The 14,352-nt window shown below is 36.0% G+C and overlaps 1 protein-coding gene across 1 annotated transcript in view; it reads right to left on the minus strand.

Annotated features, from left to right (window-relative positions):
- DGKB (diacylglycerol kinase beta) overlaps positions 1–14,352 on the minus strand; it is a 328,399-nt gene that overhangs the window by 64,965 nt on the left and 249,082 nt on the right. The window contains 3 exon segments of the mRNA XM_066318191.1: positions 7,708–7,842; positions 7,845–7,908; positions 13,429–13,513. Of these exon segments, the coding sequence (XP_066174288.1) occupies positions 7,708–7,842; positions 7,845–7,908; positions 13,429–13,513 (284 nt within the window).

Below are 14,352 nucleotides of genomic sequence, written 5' to 3' on the forward strand. Positions count from 1 at the left end.
AGCTGGCCCAATATGAGAATGCATGAAAGCAAGGTAATGTTTCCACTCTAGCAGCCAAAGTGATGCCCAGCAAAATAACGCAGTAATGCTGGTAGCAGAGAGCTTGGTGTGATTATTTGGATGCTACATTATAGGTGTAGCCTGAAACAATAAGTAACTTCCTACTTCTTGTTGGTACTACATGCCATCCCTCTCACCCCTCCTCTTTTTCTCTGTAGGAACCAATTCACTGTGATTTTTTTTTTTTATACAATAGCTAATTTCACCTACTGCATTTAATGTCATAGGAGTTATACATGTAAAGCCCTGTACTAGAGATAAGATAGTCCTTTATGCATTTTAATCAATCTTTGTCATGGTATGTTACTTAATAGCTCTGTCTTCCTATAGAAAATGAGCAACTTAAGGGAAATGAAACTTTTCAAAGATACATTTTCCTTCTGGCAGACTGTGAAATACACCAATAATTATCACCTTTCGATGAATAACGTTTGAAAGAAAGGAACATTCTGTGCACCAAAAAGTATAATACAATGACAATCTCAACTGCCTTGTAAATAAAAGGAAATTGTTTTTCTACTATGATCTATATTGCACGGAAACATATATACATGCTTGATAAATATAAACCAAATCAGACTATCAAGCCATTTTTAAGGTTCTATTAATTTCTAACAACAATAAACTCATGTGTTTCACAGCCAAAAGGCATTTTATTTATATTCTGAAAGATAAAACTGTATTATGAATTATGGGCTCCATCCTGCACACTGAATAGAACTACTTGTATGAGTAAGTCTATGAAGACTGAACACAGCCTTTTAAAGAAAAAGAGAGAAAGATAATGGACCCCCAAAAACTTGTACTGCTGGGAATGGGAACATAGGGGGTAGTAGGGATGGAAGAGAATACAGGAAAAGGTCTTTTTCCATAGCAAATAAAATAATTAAATTCCAGCCCACTTCTTATATTAGGAAACCTGTATCTATCTTTACAGCTCAGTAAAGTAAATGTTTGAACACAGGTCTTACAAACTTATGGTGCTGTGCACAATTTAAACTAAACAGCTAGGACAAATGCCATTTAGCCCTTTTTTGATATCTGTTCCAGTAAATATGAGCATGAAGCAAAAATAAGGAGCCAAGGCCACATAAATCTTCATTAGCATGAGACAAAAAAACATTGAATACCACCTTTCCTCAGACAGTCAGCCAAAATCCAAGTTTAAGTTAGAAAATTACAGCTCTACCACGAAGAAACGCGTTACTATGGGAAACCTGTAATGTTTATGTCATACTCCTTTTGGTTTTACTGGTTTTTTTCCTTCTTCCTTTCCCTCCCCCACCAAAGCATTTGCCTCCAGAGATAAGGTGCTACTGCTTAGTGATAACACATCACAGTATGGAACACCCTGCTCTACAGTTCCTCGAAGAACCAACAAAAACCTGGAAACTAACATGTATCAGTAGAACTTCTCAGTTGCATCTTGCCTTAACAAGTCCTGTATTTGCAAGGACAGGTGTTTCCACAGGGAGAAATCAGTAAGGCTTCCTTGCCCAGGGTGAACTTGGAGCAAAGCCAGAAGTCAGCACCTCACCCAGTGCTGAGTTCCACCTTGCAGCTGCCCCAGGGAGACAGCAGCTCCCACTGCCCACTGACAGTGGCTGGGCATTGCTGCTCAGCAGCTGGAAGAGGTCAGGGTACATTAGTGCTGCAGCACAAATGCACCCAGAGGAAAAGGATACTCAGCATGTCATTCAGATGTTTAAAAGGTGACAAAATAATGCAGTACATACTAAAGATCAGGTAGTATGTAACACCACTGAATACTACCCTATTTCCCAGCACTGCTTATACAATAATCCTAAATAGCTGTTCCCTTGCTCTTGTCCCCACACTCGGAAGTTGGCTCCAAGCAGGGGTGCACAAACTGGAAAGACAGATCCTCTACCAGAGTCATTTCTCCTCATTAGATTGGTGACCACTGAGCTAATGAAAGACATGGGATACAACAGCACCAGATCTATCTATGGTGCAGTTCAACAAGTCTCATCTGCAGTGGTGCCCAATTCCCATTCCTGCTCCAAGGAATGTTCAAGTACTTGATGAACTGTCACCACAAGCAGAACATACAGAAATTCATCTCACCATACAGCTGGCAGGAAGGGAGATGTCTAACCAAATCGATTCCTTAGTTTCTACTTAACTGGAAAGAGAGTCACCACCAGTGAGCATTTTTTTCTGTCTACTTTAGATACTTATTTGAATGCTCAGGATAAACACTCTTCTCCTGAGTTGACTCTGTCTACTCACTATAGGGTTGATATTTTTAGACATTGAAGTTAATGCCATACTAACTTTAACAGCCCTCAGAATTATTCATTTAGCATAAACAACACACACTCCCAAAATAGTAACAAAAAATTCTACACAGAAATATGTGGCCTTTAGTTTAAAGTTTCAGAATAGATGCACATCATGCATGGACAAGAAAAAGAAATACTGTTTGAATAAATTTAGAAATTTTTCCTAATGTTTAGACTGATGTTAAAAGCTGAATGTCTTAATACAGACTAGCTACGAAATAGCTCTAATTAGCTTTTTTTTTTTCCTCTGGGTAATGTGTTAATGTCTATGTTGTAAAAAGCTGTCTAAACAAGATACAAAGTAAGGGCTATTACCTTATGCCATGACATTGTCAATAACATTTAATAAAAATACTATAGAGAGTTCATTATACATGCCTTACCACGTCAAAAATAACCCAAGTCTACCAATAATGAATACACACTGTGTATATTTGTGTATATATTACACAGACTGTGTATATAGTACACAGTTTCAACTTTTTCAACAAGGAAAAGGTCACCTAGCAGAGTACAGGTTATGAAAGACCTCCATAAATTAAATTAGAGAGCCAGCTCAAAAAGTTATAAGCTGTTTAGGGAACATGTCAGGAATCCCCTATCTACAGGGAGGCTTCTCTCTCCCTGTAGAGTGGAATTGACACCTAGTAAGAAAGGCATTTTCTATTCTCTTAATATTTATGGATATTTTGAAGTGTTTTAATGCCTTCACAGTCTCTCTATGTCTTGAACTGCTGTAAACTCCAGTGAACTGCCTGCATACACATTATTCCATCTCCGAAGCTTTGCATTTCCATTCAGAAAGTCATAATGCAGTTATTAAAAGAGATTTCCACACAGAGTTATTGAATCATATTGGTAAGCTTGGTTTATGCCTAGGTGCTGTAACGTGATTTGCACATTGCCTTGAATTCGTCAAGTAGTCTGTGGAGTGACAACTCACTGCAGCTCTTAACAAGCTATACCAAGATCAACTTGGTCAGGACTTGGTTAAGTATCAGTGTTCCTAGTGATGTACCAAATAAATATGAAAAATATATTTCACTGAAATATTTATAGTCTAAAGGCTTCACCCATTAAGAGTTCATAGATATTGTCTTCAAGCATCTGAGTCCATTGAGGTGAGTGGAACCTCGTGCAAAAAGAGTTACATGTATTTCTACCATCAAATCTGAAGACATTTTAAAAGAGGTCCCATTTCAGAACAGGGCTCTAACTGAACTTTAGCAATGAGAGCAAATCAAAGCATAACAACTTCCACCCTGAGGGAAACTTCATTTAGCAAAAAGTTTACTGGAGACATTTAAAAAATAAATCCTTTTTGTCACAAAAAGATTGAAAATTTTATTTAGAATGTCTGTGAGGAAGAAAACTGTTTAAGACAACATGAAACATATTTTTTCATGTAAGACATGTTGTCCTGATTTAACTTGTTTTAGATGTAATTTGCAACCAAATAGTGCACTTATTGCATTTATGTTTTCAACTCTTAGTTTTGTTTCTATGCAGTATGTTAACCTTTTCGAAGTACTGACTTTTGCCATTTTTCAGTATCTGTGAATATCCAAAAAGAAGTCCCAACTAAATAATGTTCAAGGGTAGTTCACAGTAACATCTAAATATGTAAGTGGCCAGTGGATAGACGTATCATAGAGATGTACATACTAGAAGATGTTAAGTAAAATAAAAATGGAAACATTGCAAGTGTGAGATTCATAACATGAAAAGACTAAGTCATCTATTTTTACAAATTGTCCCATGTATCTAGTTATATCTTTTTCCAAATGCATTGATATTTTGCAATAGAAATTGTACTGATAAATTAGAAATTAAAATGAAATTAAATCATAAAAGAGCCACACGATTTTTACCCTAATAAAATGTGATGTAAGACCCTCTCTACTGCACAGGAGCTGAAATGAAACCTCTAGTACTTTTTCCACTAACAAGGATTACGATCATATTTACTACACTAAAGCTAAATATGTTTGGGGGCTTTTTTCTCCCCCAATTAGTTATAAGCTAATCAGATAAATACATTTTCATACATGTTTTACATTAAAATATAAATTACTAGTTAGACAGAAACGCAATACACAGGCACATACACCTACAATGCTATGGCTGCCAAATGTTTGTCTTTAGCATACATGCACAACCCCTAATAAGATAAGCAGGGAATGTATTTAAATAGTGCACATTTTAAACCACTCAATTTCAATATATATTGCTTTTCAGACTACGTGCACGTGATCATATTGTTTTCTAAGCAGACATCAATTTGATTACTTAAAGTGCAAATTGTGGTCTGGCTATTGAGAGTGCAGAGGAGGATAAGGGGAAGGGCAAAGAAAATACAAGCCTTTTTACATCAACAGGTGGCAATGCTAAATAGGAAAGAAAGAGGGGAGTGGGCTCAGAGAAATATACCTTCTGTACAGATACCTAAGAAAGAAAAAAATTGGCAGAAATTTGACCCTTTTCCCTGCTATGATGAACATCTTGCACCTATAAGGTTTGTACAAGAGAGTACAGGAAGCAGCAGCATCTCACAGAGGTTTCTTGGCCAGTTTGAGAAGTCCTCCTTGAAACTGTTCAACACGCTCAGGGGCAACAAACTATCCACAGTAAAGAGACAGCTTCCAACAGTCCATGCAAGTAACCCACCTAAGGGCTCAGAGTACTAAACTTCAATTCATGTATTTATGGTCAAGTTATAAAATCAGAAAAGCAGAGACAACAATACAGATTGATATATAGCTGAAAAACCCACAGTTGTACTGCAATTGAAAAAGCCTAAAAGTAAATGTGTGTGCTACTCAGGAGTCCCATAAAAAACCATTAGATTTATAACAACCAAACAAAATTCAACACAAAAATCTGATTATATATATATATGTATCCATAGGAAAACATGAGGATTGATTGCTGTCTCCTAGGAAGTGCAGTGCTTAGTTGTGAAGTGATTAGATGCTTTATTTGGACATAAAAATAACTACAAGGATGTTTATTCAGAATAAGTTAATAAACAGAAGTTAACAAGCAGGTATGTATTTATCATAGTCTCAATACAGAAACCTATCTCTGCACCAGGTATTAATAGTTTGCAAAATGTCTTCTTCAAACTAAAAGTACAATGTGCCAAAAGTACAGAGCCTAAGAAAAGAATCAGCTGGTGAAAAAATCATAATGCTTTCAAATGAGAGTCAGTTATTTCCCCAGTGAGTTGATTCAGATTTCTCCAAACTATTTGAGAAGCCTAGACATAAAATTGATTGAATTCCATTCTTTGAAATAATCTTAGAACTCTGACTTGTAGAAGCACACTCAGTCTAAGAAACTATTTTAGCTAGCAGAATTAAGTGATTGCTCTTTACAGTATAAAATAGAACTGGACCCATAAAGCTAATCAGTTGGTTCAAAAATGTTCACACTACCTTCCTTTTGGAGTTTTACTTTGAGTTGTTTTAACCTGGTTTCATGACTAACATGCACTTGCAGTCAGAGCATCTCCACACACCCCACACCTCTAAAAGGAATCCCTTAGCGAGCTCAAAACTGCTCGGTGCTGCAAACTGGAACAAAATAAATACAGGAAAAAATACACTCTGAAATCCAAGTGTATCCTGTTCAGCAATGGAAGGCTAGTGACGATGCAAACAATAATATTATCTTAATCCTCAGTGATGTGAGAGGTGATCTAGTTTTGGATATTGAGAAGTCAATCTCTGCTATAAAATTGCCTTTTGGATGAAGCTACTTTGATCCACCAGCATATAGAGAGATTAGAAGCTAAGGAATGAGACCGATTTTCTAAAGTAAGGTGCTTAATGTCTACCTTATGAACACTTCAACATGGGAAGTTCTGTTCAGTTTTTAATATTTTTATTGTAATTTTATTTTATCCTGTCCAGTAAAATGAGAATTGAGTGTAGCAATGCCCTTTTAATACATCAATTATAGTGAGTAAATTGAAATCACTGTTACATATATCAAAGATGCACATAATTTCCATAATAAAGAAGTGATGACGTTGTTTCACTCATCAAAAGGATAAATGTCCTGTCTCCCTGTGTTCAGGAACAAAACAAAAGGAAAAATTTGTGAGGCTTTTACCCAGCAGCCTTCATCTCCTGAACATCAGGGCATAATACAGAATTGTAGTGTATGCAGAAGCTTAGTGCCTGGTGAGACTTTGGCTGACAGGGTGGATTGGTTACACTGAGATACTGAGAACATATGTCAAATTGCTAGAGCTCACAGAAATTGAATGCTGGTACCTATTGTCCTCTAAACCATAAAAAACTACTTTATTCTGAAACTTTTGTCATCATTCAGCTTAATTTAGCTGAATTAAAACTATAACACAAAATAAGTGACTTAAACTTATAACTAGTGACTTAAACACATATAACTAGTGACTTAAAAATTACTGCTGATGAAATGTAAAAACAGGATATTCAAAACTAGAAAGGATCCCAACAGCATGAGACAGTTGAATTCCTGATCTTTATAAAGTTTGAGTAAGGAGGAGAAGCAAGAATACTCTGAAGCAAAAGATAATCCTTTTTTAGGATAAACAGAGAAAAACAAACAAATAAACCTCAACATTTTTAAAGTCTGGTCTGTTCATTACTTTGGTGTGAAGAGAGTGATGGCTTATAACCACTCGGACTTGTGACATACAGTCAAGTGTTACAATGCATAGTATTCAGACTCTCAGAGAAGAATAGCATAATTTATTATTGGTTTTGTCAAGAGTTATGTTTAGCTCGTTAAATAAAGTTTATTGAGTAAGGCATCTAATCACCAGTAAAGTATACGAGCCCTGAAAAAAAATGCATGCCTGTGCAAGCCAACTACAGCATATGTATTCAAGGATTCATACAGCATTAAAACATAGTAACAGAAAATGTATATATAGATTGGTCTTTTTATTCTGAAGTGATTGCCCTCGCCTCTGGCCAAAGCTTGTTAGAAATGGGGCATAATTCCCGCCAAGTTTTATGCACACTGACATTAAGAAACATTATAAATGCTCTGGAAGTACTTTCCAACTCAAAAATCCCCAGCAATTTCTAGACTGAATGTCCCAGTAGCACAGAGTGCCACATGGTGTAGTTACTCTACTTAACAGGTAATATCTGAGGTAAGTATAGAGACAGCAATTGGCAGTACACATCTTTCTTTGTGCCCTTGTGGCAGTGCTTCCCATCAGAAAAGCTAAATGCACAAGAAAGGAAATATCTAAGAACTGTCTATCCTTTTTCTTGACAAGGTCAATTATATAACCGAGTTGACATTATGGAGCCAGATAGCCTAAATCAATCTGTAAGCTTACCTTGGCATACAAACTTCAATTCCTTGGCATCTGTAACGGTGGTTCTTTTATCTGACCTCTTCTTTTCTGTCCGACGGTGGCTACGTCTTTTCTTTGTCTCTCCCCAAAGATTCGATCCACCATGCATGCTTGGATGTTTAGAATGGCAATTCCTTCCAGAGAGATATTGATTAAGTCCAGCTGAATTCCATCACACTTTAGAAAGGAAGGACAAAAAAGAAAAAGGAAAAGAGAGAGAAAGCATTAAGAGAGAAAGAAAAATCAGAATGTTCTTTTTCTGATATTCATCTTCAGCAATTTATCATTCTTAACACTGCTAACAGTTTATTCAATGTTTACACCTAAAAGATATACTTGTATCTGAAAAGGAGGTATGAGATAAGAAAAGATCATAATTCATAAGGTAAATATGATTGCTATTCAGCTTTTGATTGCCTTAGTGTGGGACCATTTGGTACTGTCTTATCAGATACCTGTTCACTGACCCAAGTAAAATACATTTCTAGCTTCACTACAGCTATTAGCAGAAAAACATTTATCCTATCAAAATTTCTTTATCAATAGCTGAGTTTTTGTTGCCTTTTTCAACTAAATTTTCTGCCTTATGATTTTGCAATGATACTTCTCACTCTTGCAACTGAGTCCCCTCACAGCAAATGGATTACAAAGTCCCTGCAGGCAGAGAATTCACAGACTTAGCTAGTCAAGCCCCAGGAGCACAGAACATTACACAGGTATTCATTTCAATCCAAAGACACAACAAGCATATCAGCATAGGGCTATGGCTGACTAGTAGCTACTAACAAGAAAAAAAAAGAGCAGAAGTGGGTACAACAATTCCTAATGCAGCTGCAGCAATTCTTACCCCAAGACCTTCACCAAGCAGAGTTCTGAAATATGTATCATTGCTAAGGGAAAACACAGGATGTGGAGCTAAAGAAGAGGCATCAGTGATCTAAAACCTTTTCAAGACTTACTGGATGCACAGAAGTAATCTTAGTCTGTGGGATAGTCTCTTCAGTGACGGAATGATACCCATCTTGTGTCACTAGTGTGTATTTCTCATGCTTCCTATAGCAAACCTGGACATTTAGACATTTTATACATTTCCTTGCTAAATCTGGCTTCCAGTTATATCTTATAAAGGGACCATATTTTTCACTTCTGGAGAATGGCTCAGGGATCTTATCATATCAGCCTGCCCAGTGACAAACTGCAGCATTTTCTCAGGTGGTTGAACCCCAACATTTGCAAACAGTTCACCTGAGATACATTGGACGAGACAGCTTGACAGCACACATCAAGCCTTCACTGGCTATACTTTATTCAAGCAAAGTCCTTCTCTCTACCAACATTAGGAAGTTCTTAACTCATATAAAATGTAGCAAAAGACTAAGGAATCTCCACAGGAAAAAAATAAACTGCAACTTCATATTACTGCAGTGTAACCTGCAGCTGGAAAGCAAAGCTTCCAGTTCTCCTCATTAGTTCACTGAACCAGCCAGAGTTCCCCCTTGGCTAGAAATGGATTATCTTCATTCCTCGCAACATAGATAGTGTATATCGATAGCCTGACAAGACATATGGACCACAGTGTAGAGCAGCATATTTTTAAAACATCTGATCCTACTCCTGCAATGTTCTGCAAGCTTGTAGAGGATCCAGTCATCCATTTCAAATGGATTAAGGATGTTATTTTACAATTCCAATACACAATGAGGGAGAAAACTGGAAAAATAATTAAACGTGCCTCAGTAATAGTCCACTGACATCTTGCAGCTTGCTGCTCTGTGGGTCACTGGCACTTCTTCCTCTCTGCCTAAACCTTTATTGCAGCTTTCAGGAAGAATAGCCAAGTACAACTCAAGAATAAATGTGAGCAATTGTTTATCCTGAAACTTTCTGAGATCATGAAATAGAACTGTATTATAATGCACACAAATCTTAATTCTTCTAAGAAGCATAAATCTGGACAGAGAACAATTTCAACACTAAGATTTCCATTTCATATTTGCTCTTCAAGAATCAAATTTTAAACCTGTGGATTATATTCATGCAGGGAAGCCTTTAAAGTCAAAAGGCATATCTGGAAGTGAATTGGCAGTTGTAGCAACTACTGTAATGGAAAGTGTAACTTTTTAATAACACTTCCCTTACAAGAATAAAGGCCTAGGTTTTCACTGTCATTTTTGGAAGCAAATTTGTGGTTTTCCCCAGTATTTTATATGTATTAAATAAATACTAAGATGATTTATTTTGCTAAAAATTCTGCTCATGTGTACGCTCACTTACTGCTATACATTCTAGATAAACAGATATTAATTTCATAATTAAAAGTAATCTTGTGTAAATACCCTGCAGGCCTCAATGAATCAAACACATACTGTGTGTCAGGCCTCCCACTGTCTTCAAGTGGAATGTACTGGCTGGATAATTAGATAGTACATATTTTTTAACCTTATTTGCATGCATATTATATCTTTTGCACACTGACAAGCAGCAGTAACAACAAAAGTCAGATTACCACAGGGAATTCCCACAAAGAAGTCTTCATTTCTTATAATTTGCAGCCTAAATTAAAATAATTTGATCTTTGACAAGGATGAAATGTCAAGCAGAAGGGGGTCCTCTACAAGCCACGGCCTGTGGCTTCTGAAATCTGCCTAATTTATGTCAGTCACTTCTTAATACATATTTAAGTATTACACGAGAAAGATGATAAATATGCAATCTGACACCTTTGGTATTTCCCTGCTGTTAATTTATAAAGGTCTGGCGTCCCCCAACTGACTGGAATTATTTAAATAAAAGAAGAATTGTGAAATAGGATGGTGCGGGGTCTAGCTTCCATTTTCACTCAATATTGAGCACAGCAGGTAGTACACTAAGACAATTATGTGACGAGGCCTCAGAGTCCCCCAGTGATGAGCAACTTTCTGAATTAGGAAAGAACATTTCTTTTGTTCGTACACAGACAAAAAGTTTGCCCTACCGGTAGCTCTGCATAGTTCTAACACATTTATATATTTATATATTATATTTATATATTTATAACACAAAAACAAACACACGTGTTCTGCTCTTTTTTTATTTCAAATAATGTAACAATGTGTTAAAAACAAAAGCATGCCTTTAAAATGTTACCTAGACCTAAAAGAAACACTAGCTCTTCTAACTATTTTTTCCCTTCTTTCCTGACCTCATTCACTTCTTTGGTATTATTGTTCATACCTTATTTGTCATATCAATTATTTTCAGATAATCTCTCTGTTGAGAAAATACATATCTATGCCTGAAAAGAGCTGTTATTAAGGCTTTGCTGTGAAACCAACACCAACATCAAGCAAGTGTGCAGGAATGTTTTAAACTCCTTTTCCTTACCCATCAATACCAGGTGGTACAGAAGGCTTACACTGCTCCCACTATGGTTTTACAGGATTTCAGGTATGGTCCATGCCATCCCTACTTACACCACATCTATACCTACTCTCACTAATTATCTTTCACATACCTTTTTTTTTTTTTTCTGAAGTGGAAATAAACTGCAACTTCTCTAAATTGTAAAATCTTCAGCCTTGTTTAATGATACGTTATTATTGAAAAGAAAACTTAGTTTTGTCCTCATTTTTGTTTGTTTGTTTGTTTGATTTTGGCTTTCCCACTTTTCCTCTCCTCAACTTCTTGCATTCCATTTTGAAAACAAAAATACATCTTATTCTGGATTACATAAGAATTGTGTCCAACTTTGTTCTTGCATCTTACACTCACACAGAAGAAAACATACAGAATATGAGTCAAGAATGTATGTCAGAAAAACCAAGCTTAATTAGGTTAGAAAACAAATACAAGGCTAAACAAATATTTGCCCAGAGAACATTCGACCACCATCTCACAGCTCAGAGACACAGATCCTTAATCTTCTCAGGATTTGTTCATTCAAATTTGTCTGTAGAGGAAACACATTCTTTATGCATTTTACTTGGAGTGAAATGTGGTCTGATGCATCAACCTCCCATTTACAGTGACATCCCCATGGGGCATCAGGTTAGAAATCAGACTATAATGCTGATAATGTTCAAACAAGAAACGTTAGATACCATCATACTGGCAAGCATTTTAATTTACTAATTGTAAATAAATACGCAAATAACTATCTCCTAACAGTTCTTGTAAACTTGGAAACTATGCTTTTTGTTCCTAATTGTATGACTAATGGTGATGACCAGGATATATGAAGTGAGTATTTAGAAATGTGTCTCATATACTGGCAATGTAACACTTTATTGGTAATAATAGTTATTGACATGAACAGGTAATAATTCTACAACTGATAGCAGCAGCACCACAATCTTGTATACCTACTTGTTGCTTTGTGACATTACCATTTAATGACCCTTTCAATGGTTAAAATTATATGGTTAAAGTTCACATCTTAGTATGTATCAGGATATATGACTGTCCTAGATATCAATATTTTATTGGGAAAGCCTGCTCTTCATTTGTATTTAATCAAAAGGTACATTTAATTTGCAGTTTATCAAATCTAATCAAACCAGGTAAGCATTTCTTCCAATAACTAATAAAATATTTTTCATATTACATTTCCTTAAACTTACATGTGAAGCACCGTCTTGGGAAACAAGGTGAATTTTTTTTTGTTCTTTTCCTAAGACTTTTGGTGGAGTTTTGTTTAATTTTTATTATATTTTAATCTAACGCATGAGGATCAGGTTTTCACTTCAAAGAGAAACAAAACAGCATAACAGGCAAGTGTGGCACTGCTGGTCTTACAGTCTCAGTATTCCTTGCTACTCTTCTGCTACCAGGTACACTGTTCCTTCAGATCATTTCAGACTTCACCCTTTAGGAGGCTTTGACGGGACTCTCACAGCTCCCACCAGACCTCTCTGAGTGCCTCATGCTACTTTACAAATACTCCATTGACACATGCAGTTTCTCATTACTACTGGAAAGGAAAGCACCATAATCCTCTTGAGAAATGATTTCATTATTAACCCAAATTCCCAGGTTTGTATCTTCACTGATTCCTCATTTTCATGTTCATGACTCACTTATTCATAAACATCAGATGCCCAAACAGTTTATGTAATTTAGCCACTTATTCTAGCAGCCATCAAAGTGGCAGTGGCACATTATTTTAAATTCCTATTTTGTCTGTAAGTATCCTGTGTCTTTTTAGTTAATGTTCAATGTATAATGGAAAGATGACCCCTTGTGCAGAGAGAAAAGCTATTTAATGAAGGGGAATAATTCAAAAAAATATATATTCTTTAACCTTTATTCAGGAAAGTAAGTACAATTTTAGGGAATTGAGTTTTAAAGGTTATAAAACCTTGGGACCTAGAAATAATAAGATTATTTTTTTTTATTTTAATCCTGCAGCAGCTCTCACTCCCTCCAACAGTCTTTCATTTTTCCATCTGACCTAGCCACACTCCCTATTGATTTCTAATGTTATACTTCACCTCTTGACCTTGTCTACTGTATTAAGACTTCACTAATCATCAAACTGAACTTTGTTCCAGTGTGCAGGGCTACACTACAATAGACACGATAAAAATAATATTTTGGAATATAGGGTCGAAGGATGTGCATTGCTTTGCCTTGTTGGATTCAGGCACTCTGCACCCTTGCTCCCTGCATTTCAGGCAAACTAGTGACATTTCAAGGACAAAGGCAACAATTAGTTTCTTACTTCTATTCTACAGATTCATGCAGCTTCTTACAGGTGGCTGAGAAAGTTTCCGAAGTGCCAAATTCAAAATACCAAAATTTGTTCTTCATTCTGAAACAAGAAAAAAAAAGAAAAGAAAAAAGAAAGATCTTATTCACTATCAATATGTGACAAAAGTGATCATCCTGTCTTCCACTATAAGTAATGGCAAAGGCTTGGGAACATGTGACATCCCATTTGAAATAGATGAGCTCATAATTTTCAAAGCTTAAATGTTGGTGTCAAGTTGTATGATATCCCCTAAAGGGATAACAGGAATATGTTGAACTGACAGGTTCAAATGTACCTTTGACTTTTCTTTTTCAGTGACTATCAGAATATTTTTTGTCACTTAACCAGTGACATGCCTCAGAAAAATGTATCGGTTTTATTTTATGTCTTACACCTACTATGATTTCTGATTCACAGTTAACATCTTTATCCTGCACAGTAGTAGAATGTACAGGCAGGGCAATCCCATCACGAACAAGAGCCGTGACAAAAATGGAGCTTGCCTTAAGCTAGGAGAAAATAAAGGCAAATGCCTATTGTAGATGATGACAGATGATACACTAGCAGAAAATAAAAATTCCAGATCTAACAATCTTTAGATATTTTGCAGTAAGGGAGCTGTTTTATCAGGTAATTCACTCATAGACACATTTTAAATGGGCAATGAGACCTGCATCTTGAAGTTCATTAACAGGTTCCACAGGAAAATAAAACTGGATTAAATGCCAGTAAAATGCTTAGTTTATCATGACAGCAGGCAAAATTTACACTTTTTAACTTCTTAGTTTTATCATGACAGCAGCAAAATTCACTTTTTTCTTAAATACATAAAGACTGCACTTCTTTTTACCAGATTATTACATACTGTTAAATACAATCAGGATGCCAACAGCACCATT

The sequence above is a fragment of the Sylvia atricapilla genome, chromosome 1 (assembly GCF_009819655.1).
Source record: "Sylvia atricapilla isolate bSylAtr1 chromosome 1, bSylAtr1.pri, whole genome shotgun sequence".
NCBI lineage: Eukaryota > Metazoa > Chordata > Aves > Passeriformes > Sylviidae > Sylvia > Sylvia atricapilla.